This window comes from Rhincodon typus, chromosome 4 (assembly GCF_021869965.1).
Source record: "Rhincodon typus isolate 14 chromosome 4, sRhiTyp1.1, whole genome shotgun sequence".
Classification (NCBI taxonomy): Eukaryota; Metazoa; Chordata; class Chondrichthyes; order Orectolobiformes; family Rhincodontidae; genus Rhincodon; species Rhincodon typus.
This window is the reverse complement of record NC_063335.1, coordinates 119,823,020-119,845,997: the sequence shown is the minus strand read 5'-3', so window position 1 is coordinate 119,845,997 and position 22,978 is coordinate 119,823,020. Positions and strand designations below refer to the sequence as shown.

The window sequence follows — 22,978 nt, the reverse complement described above, 5'->3', positions numbered from 1 at the left end:
CAAAAATCCCATACAAGTACAGTAACCAATTAGAAAGGCAAATGCTATGTCAGCCTTTATTGCAAACTGTTGCAGTACAAAATTAAGACTTGCTGCATCTGTGCAGGGCTTTGAGGAGACATTACCTTAAAGAGTACAAGGAGTTGCAGGATTATGATCCAGCAACACTGAATGAATGCTGACCATTTCAGGCCAGTTAGATTATTCCATCACAATCCTGATTTGTGCCTTGTAGATGTTGGATAAGCTTTGGGGAGTCAGGAGGTAAATTACTCATTGCAGAATTCTCAGCCTCTGACCTGCTCCCATTGCCACAATACTTGCGTTGCTGTACCAGTTCAGTGTCTGGTCAATGATAATTGCCATGATGTTGATGGCCAGAGATTCAGCAACGGCAAAGACATGGAATGTCAAGGGGAATTGGTTAGATTCTTGTTGGAGATGGTCATTGCATGGAAGTGCCAGTGTGGCAGGACTGGCACTTGCCACTTATCAGTCCAAGCATGAATGTTATCGAGGTGTTGCTACAGATGATCTTGGCCTTCATCAGTATCTGCTGTCAAGAATGATACTGAATGCTGTCCAGTCAGCATCACATCTGATCTTAACATAGTGGGAAGGTCATTGAAGAATCAGCTGAAGAATACTGGGCCTAGGACCCTCCCCTGAGGAACTCCTGCAGACTTCAAAGATGAAAACAAACATCAAACAGAAAAAGACCATTCACAGCTGTTTTATTTTGTTAATTACATTCATGACAAAGTCTGTTTGAAAATGAAGCAATTGATTTCCTGTTCAGCAATCTCCACAATAATTACAATTATGCCTATTGCATTTGCATATCAATAAAATATACTGTAGTTACAATTAAATTCATTAGTTGACTATAAACATTATTGGAAATTGCCTTTTTGAAGGAAGTTTGGCTTGTAGATATGGCATTAACTGGAGTAGCAAAATGACAAAGCCTTCTTTGAATCTAATTCCAGATTTCCTTATTCATTAGCGCTAGAGCTAAAACTCAATAACTGAATCGTAGCATAACAAAAATGTACAATGCTGGAGAAACTCAGCAGGTGCGCTGGTATCTGTATACAGAGAAAGAGTCAACTGCTTCAAGAACATCATCGACTTAAAACTCTGTTTATCTCTCTGTATTTACTGTCTTGTCTGTGAAGCATTTTGTTTTAATTTCAGATTTCCAGCAGTATTTTACTTTTGTAACTGGATTCTACTGGATACTTTTAAAAGACTGGTCTTTTGAAAGGAAATATAAATACTTAACCCCATCCCTCCGAGATAATTTTAAGTCAAACTGGATTTTTTGGATTGGGTTTATACTTCAATGTTTATCTTAGCGAATCGATACTGCAGAGAAGCTGGGTTCCTTACAAGTGCAAGGCCACGTTGGTCTTGCTGCTGATTGGACATCATACGCAAGAGTCCCAATAAACTCACAAATCCCAGTGCTTCTCCACAGCCTACAATTAGTGAGAAATCTCCTTGGCTGACATAACCAATTGTTCGTCTGGAGCAATGGGACGTTACATTTTGTATTTGGTCAGGCCATAATCCTTGAACCAAATTGACTCCGCAACCAGAAACGGATGTAATTCCCAAATCAGCAGCAGCAGTAGTTTCTGGAGCCTTGGACAAAGCTCTCTTCTTCTTGTTCTTCAAGGCTTTGCAGTTCTGTTTGAAGGGGTCTCGGTGCTTTGATTCTTGAGGGCCAGGACAATTAGGGTCCGAAACCAAAAGGTGAAGGTCCTCTTTGGAAGGAACACAAATGGTTGCATTAGCAACAGGATTGCCTTTCTTCAGCAATGACAGCCTGACCCAGATCAGGAACCGGGGATGAGAGCAGATGATGGATTTTACAGCATGTGATGCCATTTGCACCTGAGCAGGCCCTCTGTATCGTTGTGTCTGCTGACCCCTGCTGGATGAAGGTTGACACCACATGGATATTTGCTTCAACAACTTCCTACTCCTGTAGAACAACAGAAAATGTTCAAGTCTACGATAACATGCCTATTCCTAGAATCAATAAAACAAAACTGCATCAAATACTGTGCGAGCATACAATGCACTTAAGTTGGAAAAAGGAAAATCCCCAGTCTCTTTTGTCTATTAAAGCTCCCTTCCGTGCAATCTCAATACTCAGCAAGTGCAGGGAGTGATGGGAATTCTTTGCCACTAATTCTGTCACTGCTTGGCTGCATCTGCTGCCTCAGCCCCCAATCAAACTAAATCTCCCGAGCCCTAATCTCATTTCTATTTTCAGTTTCCACGTTATTTCAGGCTTTCTCCAAGCTGACTTAGATGAAGAACATATCGTGACTCCCCGGAACGTATTTTCTCTAATCTGCTTGCTAACATTGCAATATAAATCCCTTGCTTTGGGTACTGCTCACATGCCTTTCAAAAATCAAGACCCACTCCCTCAAAAGGACTCTGCTGCTGATAACTCTATCCTTTTCCAAGTTCCATTCACACAATAATATTGAAAAGTCAGTCATTGGAAATATTACTTTAAGCTGTGGGAATAGAGCAACGTCTTGAAGCTAGTTCTTTTATTTATTCAAATGTGGGCTTTGCTGTCAGGGACTTATTATCCATCCCTAATTGCACTTGAGATGGAGCTGGTCAGTCACCCTCGAATGGCCGCAGTCCATGTGTTGTTTGTTGGTAAACACACAATGCTGTTAGGGAGGGGGTCCTAGGTTTGTGACCCAGTGACAGAGAAGGAATGGTACTATAGGATGGTGAGCGTCTTGGAGGTGATTTATGGGTGGTGGTGTTCCCATTCACTTGCTGCCCTTGTCCATCTAGACAGGAATGGCTGTGTATTTGGAAGGTGCTATCTATGAATCCTTGGTGAATTTACAGTACACATTGCTGCTGGTGGTGAAGGAAGTGAATATGGAAAGTGGTGGATGGTGTGTCAGTCAATTGGGCTACTTTATCCTGGATGATGTGAAGCTGTTTGAGTGCTGCTGGAGCTGAAATCTTCCAGCTAAGTGGAAGTATTCCATTCTACCCTGACCTGTGCCTTGTAGATGGTCAGGCACTGGAGAGAGAGAAGGCAAATTACTCACTGAAGAATTTCCAGACTCTGACTTATTCTTATCACCGTAACATTTGTGTAGCTGATCTAGTTTAGTTTCTGTTCAATAGTAACAATCCCTCCCTGCCCTGGACTTGTGGGGCCACAAGTGATGGTAACACCATTGAATGTCAAGTCCTAGCACTGATATCAGGGAATTCTTTCAAACCAAGAACAATCAATATGTGAAACAGACTCCTCGATAGAGTTTCAAACCCAGAATCAATGTTAAAGCACTGCAGTAAAGATCGTTTAGGTTTTCTGAATTGATGGGCATGTGGAATTGCCTTCCTAATCCTCAACGGTGTAATTATTGCATATTTTTCTCTTATTTCATGCATCTTGACTGCATGTCAATCCCACACCCGATTTTCCCCTCTGACTTTGTGGCAACACACCTGCTTTCCACAGTCTTACAACAGAATGTCTCTGACAGCATAAATTCATACTGTACACAGAGACTTCAAATAAATAAACCACTGACTGAGGAGACAATCTCGCACCCATATATATGGATTTAACTGGAGGTGCAAAGAAGGGAAGACAGTATTTCCTTTCTGGTCATTAAACTAAATTGTATATGTCAAGTTAAATAGGGAGTGTCTCCTTCCTTGGGGAGTTCAGCTTTCAGTCTCTTGGTTAGTTAAGCATTTGAAACAACAGTTCTGCAGTTGGATACGAAGATAGCTGCAATTTGCTCAATGCACTTACTTATGTACGTGCAGTCCCTGCTGAGTGCTACTTTATCTGCAGTTAAATTGAGATACCTGGCCAGAGAATCATGCTACAGCCCAAATTAGACAGAGAACACCTTATACAAGAATATTTTATCTAATAATCTAGTGACTTTTGATGAATTTAATCCACAAATAAGTCATGATGTAAGTTATATACAGACCTCAAAACAGAAACATGACCACTTTCTGCAGGGGTGCCTTGAGTTATTAGATTCTGGACATTTTCACATCCTATGTTTGGCTCAAGGGTGGTCACACTTTCAGAAACCTCCTCCAGCTCTGAAGGTTTCTTCTCATTTGGTGTTGCCTCAGAAGCTTTGTTTTCACGTACTCCAATGTGTTTCTTGTTAGGGTTCCGCGCTTCAAACCTCTGCTCTTGTTCTTTGCCACTGACAGCAAGTTTGATATCACCAACTTGGTTCTGGGCTTCCCATTCTTCTACTAGCTGTTGCCAAGGACTACGGAATGGAGTCATGGTCCCATGATGGATATAGTTAGGCCTCTTGGCTGGTGGATACCTAGAGACACATCTGGTTATTTAACTCACAGAAAGAAGAGCAGAAAACTTCCAACTTGATCTTTCAACATTACCAAGAGGACTGAAAAAAGACACACTTGGGCAACTACAGGAGGCCATGATATAAGCCAGGAATCTTTGGTTCAGTTATGGATTTGACAGTTTGACATGAATTGTGTTAGTTCAATTAGCCTCCCAAGTGAAGTGGGAATGGCTAGATATTTATTAATGCCTTTGTTAATCCTCTTGAAGTTAAAGGTTTAAGAGAAGAGCACATCTGTGACATGAATATTAAAACAATATGAAAACCAAAACATTTGCCTCCCTGGTGGTTTGAAACGTCTGGCTCGCCATCTGCAAGCAATAAACCACTCATTTTTAGAATCTTGTCTTAAAATTAACATAACAACACAGGGCATTCCGAGCATTATGAAATACCAATGTGAATCCAAGAGACAAATGAGTGGTTATGACAATTTTTCTTATCACAATCAATAATAGCTTAGTTCTAAGGGACAGTGGCAAAATACTAGAAAAAACACCAACATTAGGGCTAAATGGTGGCAGGTTTATCCAGATGTCTTACTTCAAGAAAATCAGGGTAGGCAGAAGAGGCAACCAACAGTAGGCAGATTTATCATGTGAACCACAAAATATCACCACAGTCGAATAATAGAGCACAGCTTTACAGAAGTCAGACATTCACTCCACATAGGTGTAGTAAAGAAAAATACAATAAAAGAATTTCATTTACGGAAAAACTTCAAATACAGGATGTTTAATAAAAAGCAAAAGGGGTAGATTTTCCAGTTTCTGAGCCTGAAGATATTGCAGAGACTACGTATTTTCCTCCCTGTTACTCTTTCCCATGGGCATCGCTGGCAATACCAGCATTTGTTGCTCATCCCTTACTATTTTGAACCCAATGGTTTGCTTGGCCACTTCAGAGGGCAGTTAAGAGTTAACCACATTGCTGTGGGAGCGGCATCACATAAAGGCTAGGTAACTAAGGATGGCAAGATTTCCTTCCTTAAAGGACATTACACTAGTTTTTACAACAATTGGTAATACTTGACACTAGCTTTACATCTGATTTATTAATGGAGTTTAAATTACATTAGCTTCTGTGGTGGGTTTTGAACCCATGCCTCCACAGAATTAATCTGGGTCTCCTGATTACAAGTCCAGAGACATAATCACTATGCCACCACATCCCCTAAAGAAAACTTCCCACACCAGCTGAGGTCCACATTAAGGTCCTATCTTCTTGACATCACCCCTCAACTAAGGTGTGCTGCCACTCTGGCTAAACTCATCAGTCATCTCTCTACTTTTAGAAAATGATCAGGAAAGGAGAAGGACAGACACGTGAGAAATCAGGTAAGTGCTCAGTTAGGGGAGTACTTTTCAGCACCTGTTTTGCCTGAATTCCTTAGACATAGGCCAGCCAATTGTCCCAGATGTGTCCTGTAAAGTGTTAATCTTGCTTTGTACATTTTGATGGCGTTACTGCACACTTTCAGCTCTAATTTCACAACAATTTACAACATTACATTGCTATCTGCATTTGGACTAGTTGCTTACTTATTGTATTTGCCTATCAGCTCCTTCTCAGTCTCCACACTGTGCTGGATGCCTGCTGGACAGTCCGGAAAGTCATCTGGGAAATGTGGAAGCCCCTTGTACTGAGAGTGCTTGGTTCCCTCTTGCAGACCCCCTGCTCGTGCTCCCCGATAGATCTGGAAAAAAAGAGAAGCTACAAAATTAAAAACAAGGCAGTGATTCAAAATCTTGATTAAAAATAGACAATATTCTATTTTCATATTTAAAGTTTTCTTAGACTAGTAAATCAAAGAATTCCAGTGAAGGTATTCATCTGAAATTGCTTCTACAATTCAAAAAATGACAAAAATAGATTTTAAAAGCAAATACTTCAGTCAATGCCTACACATCTATGTAAAACACTAACGGTGAGTCAAAAATGTTTTCTGTCCAGGATCAATCATTCTACATTCAATTAGACTTGAAAACACTATTGACTGGCTCTTTCATAACATTTCAAAGCGATATAAAACACCGTTTTTTGGGTTGTAAAATAATACTGAGAAAGTATTACTTAAATGCTGATAGAACTGAGAAACAGAATTGGCAGTAAGTCCTGACAAAATACAGCAAAATGTACATCAAAGAGAAACAGGAAAATAAAGACAGACTCAATTTCCATTGGGCATCTTGAAATACTTAACAATCATTGCAGTACTTTCTGAACGTAATGTCAGAAACAGCAGCTAATTTGCACTTTAAGAAACTCCCGCAAGTAGAAACGTGATGAGAAGGAGTCAGGTAATTCCAGAAGGAGGTAGACAGCTCTAGCAGATTGGACAGATGGATATTAGATAAAGTTCAGTTTAGAGAAATGCGAGGAGAAATTCAGGGACTTAAAACATACACAATGCGCACTAAATGCCAGTACTGACAAAGCTGTAGGGTCAGTGAGATAAACAATTACAAGGGACAAGAAGAGTTCATGAAATTGTTAAAGGAAGATTCCCTGTTTAATAAATTGAGTTTGAACTACAAAATTCAAACAGATAATGCTAAATCTTCATACCTACATCCTCCTTCAATAGGTGGCTGAACTACACAGTAGATGGCAAAGATATCAAGTCAACTGAAAAGGTGCAAAGACAGTCATTATCCCAAGTTTAGTTATGAGGACATAGCTGGGACTCCTTAAATTATGAATGAGGTTAAGAGTGATCTGAAAGATTCTCAAAGCGACAAGGGACAAACTGTTTTCATTGGGGAAGTCTGTAATTAAAGGAATTAAATGTAAAGAAAAAAAAACAACAGGAAAAAATGAAGGGTGAGCCCAAGGAATTTTTATCTTTAGATGGTAGGTTGTTAGGGCATGAAATAACTTCTCAGAAATAATGTGAAAGAAATATCCATTAAAGATTAGAAAAGGAAAAATGATATATATTTTAAAAGTAACCAATGATTCACAAAGAGGGAAAAAGGACTATTTCAGGGACTCAACAGACAGATCTGGTCTGTTTTGATGCTGCAGAATTCTGCAATTTCAGACTATTTGAAACGATTTCAGTGACCTGATTCAGAATTTGGAATTATTACCAAGATTAAGAGAGGCACTTTACATATACAGACTTCAGATTGAGCACTAGAGTATTAACGCGTGTATTAATACCAAAGGGATCCAGAATGCCATTCCCCATCCTTTGGGAATCAGAATATCCCAGCCACTCCCCCAACCAGTGTGCTCTTGTCCAGCCATCTTTCCAGGCTGTTGCACTAACAGAATGGGAATCTTGGACTCTTGTGACCCTAGATCCAGATGAGTCCCAGGGACTAACAGCTTGCTTCGCATCTGATTCAGTTTCTGGAATACAAGAAAAATAATAGCATCTTAACTTGATAGCAGACATAATGTCAACAACACTCTTTATTATTAATAAATTCACAACAAAACTAGTTTGCTTTATATATGAGATGACCAATGAGCCATTTAAAGATCACTGCATTTTTTATGACTTTCATGTAGATTAAGGAAAAGTTCCATCAGACTGCAAAGTAGAAAACTGAACTGCTCTACACGAGGGAGGGAGGCAGGCAGGAAATATGAATCTATAAGCCAACTGTCCTGACGTCTGTTGGGGAGAAGTGTTAGACCGATTAAGGAGGTTATAACTGAGCACTTGGAAAAACTCAAAAGTCATCAGCAAGAGTCAACATGGTTTCATAAAAGGGGAATTGTATTTCATCAACTTATTGGAATTCTTTAAAGGAGTAATACGCACTATGGACGAAGGGGACCATGTTGACGTATTGAACTTGGATTTCCAAAAGGCATTTGACAAGCTTCCATATAAAAGGTTATTGTGGAAAATAGGGCTCATGATATAAGGGGTAACACACTATTATGGACAGAGTATTGGCTGGCTGCCAGAGAACAGGTCGCATGCATAAATATGTCTTGTTCAGATTAGCAGGATGTGACAAACAGGATCCTACAGGGGTTTGTAATGAGTCCTGAATTTTTTTTTATATACAATTTATATCAATGACTTAGACAAAGGGATCAAAAGCATGGTGCCAAATTTTACAATGACTCCATGACTATGACCCATATATACACAGAAAACTATACTGTGAAGATGACAAACTAGGATGCAGACCAGTATAGAGGGCCATAATGTGGGAAGACATGAAGTTGTTTACTTTGGCAAGAATAATGTTAAAAAAAGCAGAGTATTACTTAAGTGCCGAATGACTGCAGCATTCCGAGGTGTAGACGGATTGAGGTATTTTAGTGAATGAGTCACAAAAACTTAATTTGCAGGTACAGCAAGGATTAAGGCAGCTAATGGAATGCTATCCTTCGTTATGAGAGGAATTGACCATAAAAGGATGTTATGCTTCAGTTTTACAGGACACTGGTGAGACCACATCTCAAATACTTTGTACAGTTTTGATCTCATTATTTAAGGCATTGGCGGTGGTTCAGAGGTTTAATTTCAGATACTAGTTTAGTCTTTACGAGTAAAATCAGGGTTGGCCTTTTAAAAGAGTTTCTTTCTCTCAAAGGTTTGAGACACTTTGAAACTCCCTGCCTCAGTAGGCAGTGGCACCAAGGTCATTGAATGTTTTAAGGTGGAAATTGACAGATTCATATCAGACAAGGGAATCAAAATGTAATCTGTAAACACAAGAACGTGGAGTTCATAAAATAAACAGATCAGTCATATTCTTATTGACTGGCTTACCTGGCTTGAAGGGCCAAATGGCCTACTTCTGCTTCTATTTTGTACGTTTGCATATTTTACAATACAGAAAACACTCACTCAATGTGTTTTTTTTCAATGTAATGATATTAAAAGCATATTAAACAGCAACGATTAAAAACAAGGATGCTAGGATCTATCTCACCACACATTTCCTTGAATTTTGAGGTGGTGACTATGTGTGTAGAGAAGGGTAGTGCAGGTTATGTCATCTACATGGACGTCAGTAAGGCTTTTGACAAAGTCTTGCATGGTAGACTGGTTAAGAAGCTAAGAGTTCATAGTATCCAGGGCAATTTAGCAAATTGGATCCAAAATTGGCGTGGTGGCAAGAAGCTGATAGCTGAAGGACACTTTTGTGACTGGAAGTCTGTATCCAGTGGTGTACCACAGGGTTTGGCGGGGCATCCCTTGCTGTTTGTTGTGTACATTAATGATCTTGACATGAATGCAGCAGCTATAGTTTGGTAAATACACAGATGACACAAAAATTGGTCACATAGTAAATAGTGAGGAGGTGAACCACAGACTACAGGATGATATGGACAGGTTGGTCAGATGGACTGAACAGTGGCAACTGGAATTTAATCTTGAAAAGATGAGAGAAGATGCATTTTTGAAGACAAAAGGTGTACACAGTGAATGACAAGACCATAGGAAGTACAGAGGATCAAAGCGACCTGGCTGTGCCTACTCCACAGATCCTCGAAGGCAGCAGGACAGGTAGGTGTAGTGGTTAAGAAGATACTTGATTAGTCAAGGCATTGAATACTGTATGCAGCATTAATTAGCCCTACTGTGTACAGTTCTGATTGCCACATTATAAAAGGGATGCGATTGGAATACAGAGACTGCAGAAGGGATTCACCAGGACCAGAATGATTGAGCTATGAACAGACACCAGATAGGCTGGGGTTATTTCTCTTAAAGCATAAAAGGTGGGGGGTGGGGCGGAATCTGAGGTGTACAAGGTTCTGACACGCATAGTCAGAGCAGATAGAGGGAAACATTTCCCCTTACAGGGATTTGAGGGAACTTTTTTCACCTAGAGGATTGTGGGTACTTAGAACTCTGCTGAAAAAGGTGGTAGAGGCAGGGACCTTCAAGACACTTTAGTAGTATTTAGAGGAGTACTTGAAATGCCAGAGCATACAAGATTTTGAACCAAGTGCTGGAAAAGTGGATTAGAAAAGATGGATGTTTGATGATCGGCGTGGACAAGATGGGCTTCTTTCCATCCTGTAAATGTTCTATGACATTGCCTGGGACAGAATATGATGTTAAAATCTGTTATTTTAGTAACCATAATTTGACAGGGCAGGACATTTCCTGCAGGCTTCAGGATCATTTTGTCAGCCTCAAATTTATGTACTCTGAATTTCCCGTAATTGACTAATTAATGACCAGCAGGTGGGCTTGTTACCAAATTAAATGTAGCAGTAGGGCATTTGATGCTGGATGGTCAACAGGAACCCAAGGAAGGACGCCATGGAAAGCATGTGAGGGTCATTAGAACAATCCCTGGAACAGAGAGATTGTCTTATGAGCAAAGACTAGACAAGCTGGGAGTCTGCTCATCAGAATTTAAATGAATGGAGAGTGATCTCTTCAACATACAAGTTTCTTAAGGGATTCTTGACAAGTTAGATACTGAGAGGATGATTCCCTTCATGGGAGAGTCTAGGACCAGTGGGCAAAATCTCAGAATTAAGGGGCACCAATACAAGACTGAGATGAGCAAGAATTTCTTCTCTCAGAGTGCCGAGTGTCTTTGGAACACCTTCCCACAGGGAGCTGTGGGGGCAGAGTCCTTGCGTATATTTAAAGCTGGGAGAGATTCTTGATCGGTAGAGAAATCAAGGGTTATGGGGAAAATGCAGGAAAGCAGACATGTGGAGTGTCAGATCAGCCATGATCTTATTGAATGGCAGAAAGACTCAAGGGGCTGAGCAGCCTATTTGTGTTTGTTTTTTTTTAAAATGGCATTATGAAGAGGGTACCCCAAGGTAAAGGTTTGGTACCACAAAAGGAAGACTTGAAGTTTTTAAAAAAAAAAAAAAGTCAAACAAATGGGTTAGCAAGGCAGACAGGACCTCCAAGCCATGCAGGAACACTGTCCCCACTTAGGGCCAACTAGAAAATTCCAGTCAGGATGAAGCCAAGAAACCGACAATTCTGCCGACAAGTTTACAGTATTAACCAATTCTACATCTTCATTAAATTGATTATTGTATAATAAATTGACAATTGTGTTTATTAATTGAATCCTGGTTGATTGATTTTTTCATTTTATGGAGAAAGCACACAATTAACCAACTGGAGACTCCGAAAAAATACTTTTAATTTATGCTGCTACCAGGTGGAGTATTGGGTCTAGATACACGTTACTGCAGTGTTTACCTACTCTTTTACTGAACGTGAATGTGTGCTGCACCAAGTAAGGTCACAATGAAAGTAGGTGCTATAGCTGAAAATGTAATTTTCCACTTAACGATGATTGTAAAAAAGGAAATTGCAAGCACAAATTAATCCTTCTAAACTATAGCTGTAAAGAATAGGATGGGTGGGCACAAGCAAAATACTTCAGTTGCTGGAAATGCTCAGCAGGTCAGGCAACATCTATAAAGTGAAAGAATCACAAAGGAGGGAGGTGACATGCATTGGTCTGAACTTGGCAGTCGATACTATGCAGTTTGAAGCGTCAAAGAGGTAAAGAGTACTGACTGGCATGGTGCTGTTTGCTAATTGCTAATACAAACGTATCTGCATTAAATCAGTGGTAAGGTTTCCAAAATATCTGCTGGTAAGAAAAAAATAAACTAAACTTGTGAGGAGTCTAAAGAATGTTATCCAGGTTCCCTTATGGTTCAGCAAATTTATTCAGATGGCAGCTAAGTCACACAGGAACAGAAACAGCCCAAACTTCATTTACAGAATGCGCTGAATTGTATCAGACAGGGATACATTTCACCTCGATATTCCTGGCAAAAATGCAACACGACAGGCCCTCCCACTCTATCAACATATGATAGAAGAGCCATGTGTGGTTGCTAGGTGAACATTAACTTCACAGCTGAGCCTAATCCTAAGACAAGTCAACAAGTTTGATTGATGCTCTCTATCAATATTCACTACCAACAACTGAAAGACAAAAGGCCTTACATTGCAATGAACTACATTTGAAGGGTTGTCACTGCTGTAATGTTGAAAACAAGGCAACGAATTTTCACACAGCAAACTCCCATAGACAACTATGAAGTAAAGGTCTAATCAATTTTATTGATGCTTGTTATCCTGGGCTGATATAAATATCAGGGAAAACGTCCCTGCATTTTTTTGTTAAAAACAATGTCTAACAATTATTGAATCAGAGATAGTAGGAACTGCAGATGCTGGAGAATCCGAGACAACAAGGTGCAGAGCTGGATGAACACAGCAGGCCAAGCAGCATCATAGGAGCAAAAAGGCTGACGTTTCAGGCCTAGACCCTTCATCAGAAATGGGGGGAGGGGAAGAGGGTTCTGAAATAAATAGGGAGAGAGGGGGAGGCGGATAGAAGGTGGATAGAGGAGAAGATAGGTGGAGAGGAAACAGACAGGTCGAAGAGGCGGGGATGGAGCCAGTAAAGGTGAGTCTAGGTGGGGAGTTAGGGAGGGGATATGTCAGTCCAGGGAGGACAGACAGGTCAAGGGGGCGGGATGAGGTTAGTTGGTAGGAGATGGGGGTGCGGCTTGAGGTGGGAGGAGGGGATAGGTGGGAGGAAGAACAGGTTAGGGAGGCGGGGACGAGCTGGGCTGGTTTTGGGATGCGGTAGGGGAGGGGAGATTTTGAAGCTTGTGAAATCCACATTGATACCATTGGGCTGCAGGGTTCCCAAGCGGAATATGAGCTGCTGTTCCTGCAACCTTTGGGTGGCATCGTTGTGGCACGGCAGGAGGCCCAGGATGGACATGTCGTCTGAGGATTCAAAATCTCCCCTCCCCCAACCGCATCCCAAAACCAGGCCAACTCGTCCCTGCCTCCCTAACCTGTTCTTCCTCCTACCTATCCCCTCCTCCCACCTCACGCCGCACCCCCATCTCCTACCTACTAACCTCATCTCGCCCCCTTGACCTGTCCGTCCTCCCTGGACTGACCTATCCCCTCCCTAACTCCCCACCTACACTCACCTTTACTGGCTCCATCCCCGCCTCTTCGACCTGTCTGTTTCCTCTCCACCTATCTTCTCCTCTATCCACCTTCTATCTGCCTCCCCCTCTCTCCCTATTTACTTCAGAACCCCCTCCTCTTCTCCCATTTCTGATGAAGGGTCTAGGCCCGAAACTTCAGCCTTTTTGCTCCTAGGCCTGCTGTGTTCATCCAGCTCTGCACCTTGTTGTCTAACAATTATTGGTTAAATATCACATCCTATGCTGTGCTACTCAGTCAGTGGTGCACTGGACTGGTGGCCTTGCTCAATTCTGTGATGGAAGATGAACTTGAAGAACTTCTAGCCCAGAGATGGGAATGGTACATAACTGACCCATAGTTAAAGTTGGCATGAAACCTTGAAACTGCACAGTAGCACAAACTAGTCGCACAGGGAAATGTGAGGTGTGAGAAGATTCAAACATGGAAAAATATTTTCCAAATTCAACAATTCTGTATTTTGATTGCAGTCAGATTACCTGTTCTGGGATTTTAGTTTCTGTAACAACATTGCGGACATTTCGATCCCAGATCTGACTTTGAGCATACTCTGCACCAATACCGTTCAAACGTAAATCCCTGAGTTTTTCCAGGTCTACAATGGAAAAGAAAAATGATTAGAGCAAACACATGCCAGTCACAGACTTATCTGAATGTAAATAAGTTCACACACAGCATGATACACTATGTAATTTTCTGAATACGAACAGAAACGCCATTGGCTAGAGAAGGGGAAGAAAAACCATTATATCAATCCAGTGGGCAGGTGTAACTGTAGCCACCGATTCAAGGGGTGGGGTGCAACTGTACAGTCTGCTGAACACAAACCCTCATAAGAGTAGGAACCATGAGGAATGATTCAGTCATACCCTGTGGCAAGATATAGTAAAGAGATACTAAAACAGACCAACTGTTCTAGGAGATATTTCAACCACCCCATGAAATTCAACCTGAACATACTGCCCTCATCATTTCTAGTATCAATTCAAAACAGGTTGAAGGTTGTCAAAACATTATTTTGCCTGGAATTCTTCAATCATCCTTAAAAGGCAGCTTCTCAAATTGAGTTTTTTTTATTTGACCATGGGATTTGGGATTTTATGCAATGTCCATCCCTGACTACACAAAGGACAGTTAAAAGTCAGCCATATTGCTGTGGGTCTAAAATCACATACAGGCCAGACTCGCTAAGGATGGCAGATTTACTTCCCTAAAAGACATTAATGAACCAGGTTTTGTTTTAATTCGTTCACAGGATGGGAATATCACTGGCCAGGTCAGCATTTATTGACCACCTCTTGTCAAGACAACAGTGAACGGTCAACCATATTGCTGTGTGTCTGGAATCACATGTAGGCCAGACTAGGTAAGGTCATTAGGGAATCAGATAAGTTTTGCTCTTGTCATCATTAGACTCTGTAATCAATATTTTTTTAATTGAATTCAAATTCCACCATCTGGCCTATGGGAGTCATAGCTGAGTCCCCAGAACATTACTTGGGTCTCAGGATCAACAGTTGGGCAATAAAACCATTAGGCCATCAACTCCTCTTAATGTCAATTGACAATGGTTTAGTAATCACCACGAGGCCAGATTCATTTTGTTCCAGATTTTTTTTATTGAGGTCAAATTTCACTGTCTATCATAGTGGAATTCAAGCCCACGGCTCAGAACGTTTGCTGGGATGTGGGGTTCTGCATTATTATTCCAGTGATATTACAACTATGTCACTGCACATCTCCACCCAGCCCCAAAATGATTATTTGCTGGTTTCTCACAGTCACCTTCTGCTTTCACAAGTGCTTAAGCTATCTTGAACAGAATGGTTTGGTTACCGCTTAGGACACATTTAAAGAAAGAATCATTATTTAAATTTCCTTTGAAATTCATAAATCTGTACATTCTGGAGATTTTGTTTAAATCCATTGCCCAACCCAATCCCCAGGCAAATTAAGACACGCGCTCAACACCACCATTCCATTCAAATGTTTTCATTGCACCTCCTATAAATACCATTGAACACAACCAATTTTGCATTTCTTCAGGTTCTGCATTGGCCAGAAAAAAATGTTTCATTTCAGAAAAAAAAAGTAAAATTCACCAAATGTTTTCATTTACGTTTTGGTAAGGTCTTTCAGTTAGAAGGGTGGAGTCAAAATCACTTCGGACAGCTTAATCTTTGAAAAGGAAGCAATGGAGAGCATTTGCGAGGTCTAAGTTTAAAGAAGATAGAAACTTGCATTGGCAAAAGCATTCATCACTTGTGATAAGAAAAGAAAATCTGAATTTACACAGTTAAAGATGTAGTAACTAGTTAATATGATGAAGGATTCATGCCAAAAAGTTAGTCAGCACCTAATCATGAAACACAACATATGCTACAAGCAATGAGCCAAGTCAAGCACTGTGATATATTCCCAGGTCATATGGATATTCTTACTGTCAGTTTAAATCTATGCAACATATCAATCTACATAAACTCATGTCGCAAACAGCACTTAGTTGGCCTTGCCAGGATTCAAACCTGGAACATCTGCATGATAGAACAGAGGCTCTCACTGAGCACAAGACCAGCAAAATGTGCCTAAATATTTGCTGTTATTGAAATCAAATAACAAATCTAAAACTTTAAACAGTAAAAATAGGGAGAGGATAAACATACGCATTTCTATACACAATACAAAACTAAAGGTTTGTTGCTTATAAACAAAGCATAAAAAAGATGGACAGGAAAAGATTCAGTAGTTCATCCAGCCTGTCCCATGCAGCATCAAAATACAAAGTCTTTCCACACCACAGGCTTGTAATCCCCAGGATAGGGAGAGCTAGAGAAACAGTACAGAACAGGGGCCAATTGCTTGGGGAAAAGAAATGGCAAAGCTTCTCTTTGGCACCTCAGGCAATCAGACTAAACCAATATACATGACTTGATACCCACCTGTTGTTCAAGGTGATCTCCACCCCAGCCAGAAACAAACCTCGTTTGAACGAACACAGCAAATCAGAGTTCATTGCCCGAGCTGGCAACCTGTGCTACAGGTCGACTATTCTGTGAAAAGAGGACCCACCTAACATCCAATCTTAGTTCTGCATTCTCACAATTTTTAAGTATGACTCCCTTAGCAACCTACTTTACCTGTTCAGTTGAAATAACCAGTGCACAAGTGCTATCCAGCTTCCCCCTCCACCTTGCCCTTACTTAATATATTGCAAATCACTGAAGTCTACATCTCTAATTTTTTTAAAAAAAAATACAGACATGTTGAGCCTACCTGGGTCCTAAAGTTTTTTTTTTAAATCTTGTAGGCCTCCACTTATTCAAATCATCAAATTCTTAGCCTTTTCCCATAGACTCTACAAAACACCACTCCCCAGTTTTAAAAAACACCATGAATCAAAAGGGTTGCAACGTTATCACAATATATCAAACATTTTCTCTGCATTTATGGATAAGAGGATAGAACTGGTCATTTCCCTGATAAAGGGAAAATGTGAAATGTTAACTGAGGGTCTGTCCACAGATTTTGCTAGATTTCCAGCATTTTCTGTTCTTATTTGATCGTTTCTCTCCTCTGATTAAATCTCATTTCTCCCTAAATAAAGAGACTGCAAACTGAATTCAGATGTTTGACAACAACAATTAGCCAGAATTAGCCAATCATCTCCACTCTTGGATTTAAAAGTGTTATCAATGGCAGCTATGATTTAGTAATAAAGATATTGAATTTTCAGACCAAATCATGACACTTTACTTGCTAGGTTGTTGGGTGCCTGGCTAATAGATGTGGGATCAGGGAGTTGGGGAAAGGAAAATTTGAAATCAAGAATCTGCTAATAGGACAGGTCTCTGCTGAGCACCAGTCATTCCATTCACCTCCCTGTTTTAAGTGCGCAAAGTACAAAAACTACATATAGATTCATTTTCTATTTGTATCTAATATGAAAGAAAATGTAGACAGAAAAAGGTTCCTGTCCTATCTAGGGTTTGCCAGATACAAGATGTATTCTAGACAGGAATTAAATACAGCATGGTTACAAAGAATTCCCAGCACAAAAAGGCCTTCAGGCTAACTTGACTCCACGGCAATATTTTCCCTCTCTTCCTCAGTTTGTTCTAGTGCACAACTTTCCATCCCTTTGTCTTCTATTTATCTAGCTGACTTTTAACATCAACTACTTCTAGTTGGAGCCAGCTCCTCATTTTAAGTACACTGTCTGCAACAGAAAACAACAGAAGAGCTCCCAGCTAAAATAAAATACCCCAGAGGCTGGACATCTGAAATAAAAACAAAGTGCTAGAAAAACTCAGTAAGTCTGGCAGTATGTGTAGACCTTTGATCTCTAATCTCCCTCAGCTTCTAACCTTTCCCTAACTTCTCCTTCTGTTCCATCTGCTGCTGCCAACCCTTCTTTTGCAACACAAAACTCGCCTCTTTAGTTCTAAAGAACATCCACATTGGACATAAAATATTAACTCTGTATCTATGGGAGAGAGAAACAGAGTTTCTCCTGCACTTTACATTTTGTTTCAGGATCTTTCACATCATATGCAACAATCACTGGGGGATATTACCTTCAGGCTGCGACAGGTCTGGAACAGCTGTGGTTCTGTTTTTAGGCATATTTAGACGAGGATCTCCTACAGTAAGTCCAAGTACAGTGCCTGCTGAAATTTCCGCTGGTGAAGCAACACCTTAAACAAAATGAAAATTGGTGAAGTGTAATTACAGGTTTATAAAGTAATTTGTGTTTCTTTACTATTTGGCAGTCTTTTACAAAACCTTGCAATAAGAAGGAAACATACACAGATGCTGCTCCTCACTAGGAAAATCTTACACGCCTCTGAAAAAAGGGTAGTTTCTTAAAGAGTCCACAAGTTTATCTAATGATTACTTGACTCATACGAACCCAGGAATGTCTCACGTTCAATTGGTCCATGGTAGAACGGCAAAATTGGTGACCAATACTGGAGTGGCAGGAGTGGGGAATCTGGATGAAAATGTGATTAGACATTGTTCTGATTGTCCTCAGCAAATCAACATCCTACCAAAACTCACCATCAAGCATAAATGTGAATTATGCCTCCTTAAACAAGGCCAAGCAAAACAATTCCCGCAGCTGAAAATTGGACATCTAGCAAATGCTGTGGGTCATCAGTAGCGGCAGAATTGCATTCAGCCATAATCTGTAACCTCCTGGTTCAGCATTTCACATTACAATTACCACTGAGCCAAGGGATTAATATTGGTTCAATGAACAGTGCACGAGGGAATAACAGGATCATCAAGCAGAACTAAAATGAGGTATTAACCTGTTGAAGCTGCAACAGATGACTTATTCCATGCTAAATATTGGTAGGAGCATGCAACATACAAAGTTTCGCGATTCCACAAGCAACTAAGCCAGATCTAAATCCTGCAGACCTGCAACATCCAGTTGTGAATGGTGATGTAAATTTAATGACTAGCAACAGAAGGAAGCTCCAACATATCCCCTTTCTCAATGTTAGGGGAGCCTAGCACATCAGTTGAAAAGATAAGGCTAAAGCATTTGCAACAATCTTCAACCAGGAGTGCTGATTGAAAGGTTCTCAAACTTTGGGCAACAGGTGAAGCTGGTTGTTTCATGCTGCTACAATGCAACAGCACTACACAATGTTTTCAATTAAAAGGACACTGCCATCAAGTCTAAAAGGCATCCAGTCAAACAGCATGTGGCTTTAAATCCCTGACTGACGGATTGTATCAAACTGCGCATCATTTCAGCAGTTTGCAATCGGCAAAACATTGGATGTATTAGGCCAGCCTGTGCTCAGAACATAATGTCTAGTGTTAGAGGTGATTCCAAAATCAGATAGCACTTGACAAACAAATATGAGCGTGCTAAGAACTACAAGACCAAACAATTATCAGTCGAGCTTGCAACAGGGTACATTTACATTTAATAGATGAAACATATTTATATGTAGGGACCTGCTCTTTGCAGGAGAAAGGAATATGTCCAGGCATTATACACTTTTTGAATTAAACAAAACATAGGTATCAATAGCTACTTGGCACATTCTCCCTAGGAATGATGTGGCTGGAATCGATTTGCCAGCCAATCAGCACTCTTATCACGCAGTATAAATTTTGTGCCCCTTTTAAGATTTGGTATTCTTACAATTCTGTCATGATGAATGCAAGATGTAAAACTTCAATAACACCTCTTTTTTCAGCAATACTCAAGCTCTGTACTAACAAGCAACAACTTAAACATTGTTCATCAGCAAAGTTGAGAATCAGCTATTCTAATTTTGGTGAATTTTTACCCTGATTAAAAACATGAATACAACAAGTTGCACATTCAAATTCAATTACCAATTCACATGTTTGTTACTGATTCAGTATCAAATAATTCATTGTTTGCAAGCTCTGTATAACCCACCAAGAAGTAACTCAAGGATATCTCTCTGACAATTATGACGGTTCATGTTTTCAGGTCGCTTGCAATACTCTGACCACCAGCAGTGCATTTCTGTCACTTCCCTCCCTTCGGAGTTCTAAGATTTAAAACAAGGAGGCCACGTCAGAAAAAAGAAAGGAATAAAAAGAAGTACGTGTATACTAAAACCATTAGAATTACAACATAAACAGTGCGGGGTGATGTTTCCACAGAGTGGGTGGAATTTAACACCAGTTCAATTGGCAAATTAGATGGTATTCACCCAAATGCAGCCTTCTTTCCAAACACAGATCAACATATATCATAGGAGCTCATTCAGCCCATCAAATCATTGCTGCAAAAATTTCTCTTTATGTAACACTCTTTACTTCTCTGAACCAAGAAAACTTAAAGATGAAAGCTGTCATTAGTTAGGGACAGATGAGAGAAATGTAAGAAGTTGGAACAGGGAAGTATGACAATACTTTTGGACAGAAGGGTTTTGAAAAGAGCGAAGGTATTCATTAACAAAGCAGAGGGAACCGGCCAAGAATTCTAGAGGACAGCAACAGTGGTCGCAATATTTACAGCAATAATGCGAAGAGCAGAACTTGGGCAAGATTAGAGAATTTGGATTAAAACAGTGTTCAAAAGTTGACTCACTGTGAAACTATTGTATCATAAGCAATTAATCACTATATTCTGATGATTTGTTATTGTGGATTCGTTAGAGATGGTATCTTGTGTGTGTACATTATTACTGTTGGTTGAGACCAAAGGAGGTCTTCTTTAAGAGGTGCAGTAGAGTCAAGTATGACAAGGCTTCAAAGCTGAAATTTTATGGTTTACACCTAACAGCAGTTACTGCTCTATTACTCAATAGCACAGGTTGTACCTAAAATCAAAAATACAGACGTCCTTTTTAAAGTTCAATCATTTTGTCTTGAAAAGCATAGCGGAGATACCGGTGTACATTACTGTGGTCTGATGCAGTAAGAGGTCTTTGAAAAGGAATGGAAGGAACCAAAAATTGTGGAATTTTTTAAAATTCACTTGTGGGACGTGGGCATCAATGGCTGGGCCTGTGTTTATTCCCTGCTCCTAGATGCCCTTGAGAAAGTGTTTGTGAGCTTCTATCTTGAACCAAGGCAGTATGTGCGCCGTAGGCAGACCCTGTTAGAGAGGGAATTCCAGGAACTTGCTGTTTCTTAACGTTGCTGGGTCAATGTATTTCCTAGTCGGGATGACGAGTGTCTTGGAGGAATACTTGCAGGCAATAATGTTCCCATTTACTGGCTTTTGGAAATGGTCGTGGGTTTGGAAGGTGCTGTCTAAGAATTTTTGTCAAGTTTCTGCAGTCCATTTTGTAGACAGTACACACTGTTGCTACTGAGCATCAGTGGTGGAGGGAGTGGATATTGGTGGATGTGGTGCCAAACAGATTACTTTCCCCTGGATGGCGTCAAGCTTATTGACTTTTTTTGGAGCTGCATTCATCCAGGCAAATGGGTAGTATTCCATCAGAGTCCTGACTTGTACCTTGTAGGTGATGGACAGGCTTTAAAGAGTCACGTAGTGAGTTGCTTCCCGCAGTATTCCTAGCCTCTGACCTGCTCTTGCCACTGTATTTATATGACCAGTCCAGATGAGTTTCTGGTCAATGGTGACCCTCAGGTTGTTGATAATGGGGGATTCAGTGATAATAACACCATTTAACATCAAAGGGCGGTAGTTAGATTGTCTCATATTGGAGATAGTCATTGTCTGGCATTTGTGCGATGTGAATGTTACTTGCTACTTTTCAGTCTAAGCCTGGCTATTGTTCAGATCTTGTTGCGCATTTGAACATGGACTGCTTCAGTACCTGAAGAATGGTGTTGAATGTTGTGCAATCATCAATGAACATTCCCACTTCTGACCTTAGGATGGAGGGAAAATCATCTAGGATGTCAGTAGTCATTAAAATACTCGTTACCATTAAAATAGCTTACAACTGATTACCAGGAAATAATATATCCAAATTGGTGCAACATGTTTTTTATGTGCTTTTAAAATTTAAAACAAAGTCAGTAAGAGGAATTGACCAACAGGAGCTAGAGTTAACAAATCACTCAAAGGGATTGAAATATAATGTGAGTTAAGTAAGCACTCACACAATTTCTCTGATCACTGCTTTAACAGAGTGATTACTTTTTCTTATTTGTACAGGTTGAGTACCACTTATTTGTACGTTTGAAAACCAAAAAGATCTAAAAACCAAGGTTTGGGCCTTTTTATTTTTTATCTATGCCTTCTGTTATCAATATAGATGCCGTGGTATGTCAACTTTAACACTTCCTGTACTTTTTTGTGAAAAATACAACTGTCAATAAATTACTACTCTATTCTATTTTGAAGAAGAATTTTACTTTGCTCAAAAGGACCCAAACGGGCATAAAGTGAAGTTATTTTCCAAAAAGACCGAAGAGACCCGAACAGACTATACAGGACTAAAAAGAACAGAAGTATCCTTTATCTGAAAACTAGTTGGTCCTGACATTTTTCGATAAAAGATTCTCTACTAGTAATAGGTAACCTTTTAAAATATGGTGAATTCTCTGCAGACTGATTAATTGAGTCATTATGCTGGATAGATATTTTTCTGATGAACTTGTTCAGTAGTGTTACTATACACCTCTGGAGCAGATAGAACTTGTACTTAGGCCTCCTGGCTCATAGGCAAGAACACTACCACTGCACAACATCACACCCATTGTTTTGAATAAATCTATTGTACTGTCATTGTTCACAGGTTAGGATTCTACACCCTCATTTTAAACACTGACAGTTAACATTATAATGTAAAGCCATTGAGCCACAAATGGAACAAGAGCATTCAACGCAAAGGTTTACTGGTAACAAAGGGACTGAGGGAAATGGAGCTCAGCATTACACACTGAATAACAACAAATGCAATGCCTAATTCTAGGGCTCTAGTCAATCTTTTGTCACTTTAGAAAGGTATGTCTACAAAAAAAAACTCACTTTCAGGACATCAGCAGCTTGTAAAGCTTCGAACATCACACAATGGGACAATGGACCAATCAGTCGAAACCTCAGAATTTCCATAGTCAGATCTCTGAAAGCAGACGATGCCAGCAGTTCTTCATTAAACAGTCATCATATACAACGTACCTATTCACTTACGTGAATATCTGCTGTAGT

The 22,978-nt window shown here is 40.1% G+C and overlaps 1 protein-coding gene across 2 annotated transcripts in view; it reads right to left on the bottom strand.

Moving 5' to 3' along the window:
• Positions 1-716: 716 nt before the first annotated feature.
• pop1 (POP1 homolog, ribonuclease P/MRP subunit) overlaps positions 717-22,978 on the bottom strand; it is a 49,465-nt gene continuing 27,203 nt past the window's right edge. Inside the window, exons 9-16 of one of the 2 annotated variants that reach the window (XM_020514611.2) lie at positions 22,799-22,892; positions 19,778-19,892; positions 17,925-18,044; positions 13,830-13,945; positions 7,569-7,760; positions 5,945-6,099; positions 4,005-4,361; positions 717-1,990 (exon numbers count right to left, since the gene is read on the bottom strand). In XM_020514611.2, coding sequence (XP_020370200.1) covers positions 1,336-1,990; positions 4,005-4,361; positions 5,945-6,099; positions 7,569-7,760; positions 13,830-13,945; positions 17,925-18,044; positions 19,778-19,892; positions 22,799-22,892 — 1,804 coding nt within the window. In that variant the 3' untranslated portion in view covers positions 717-1,335. The remainder of the gene's footprint in view (positions 1,991-4,004; positions 4,362-5,944; positions 6,100-7,568; positions 7,761-13,829; positions 13,946-17,924; positions 18,045-19,777; positions 19,893-22,798; positions 22,893-22,978) is intronic. The other variant, XM_020514612.2, reaches the window with a different exon arrangement.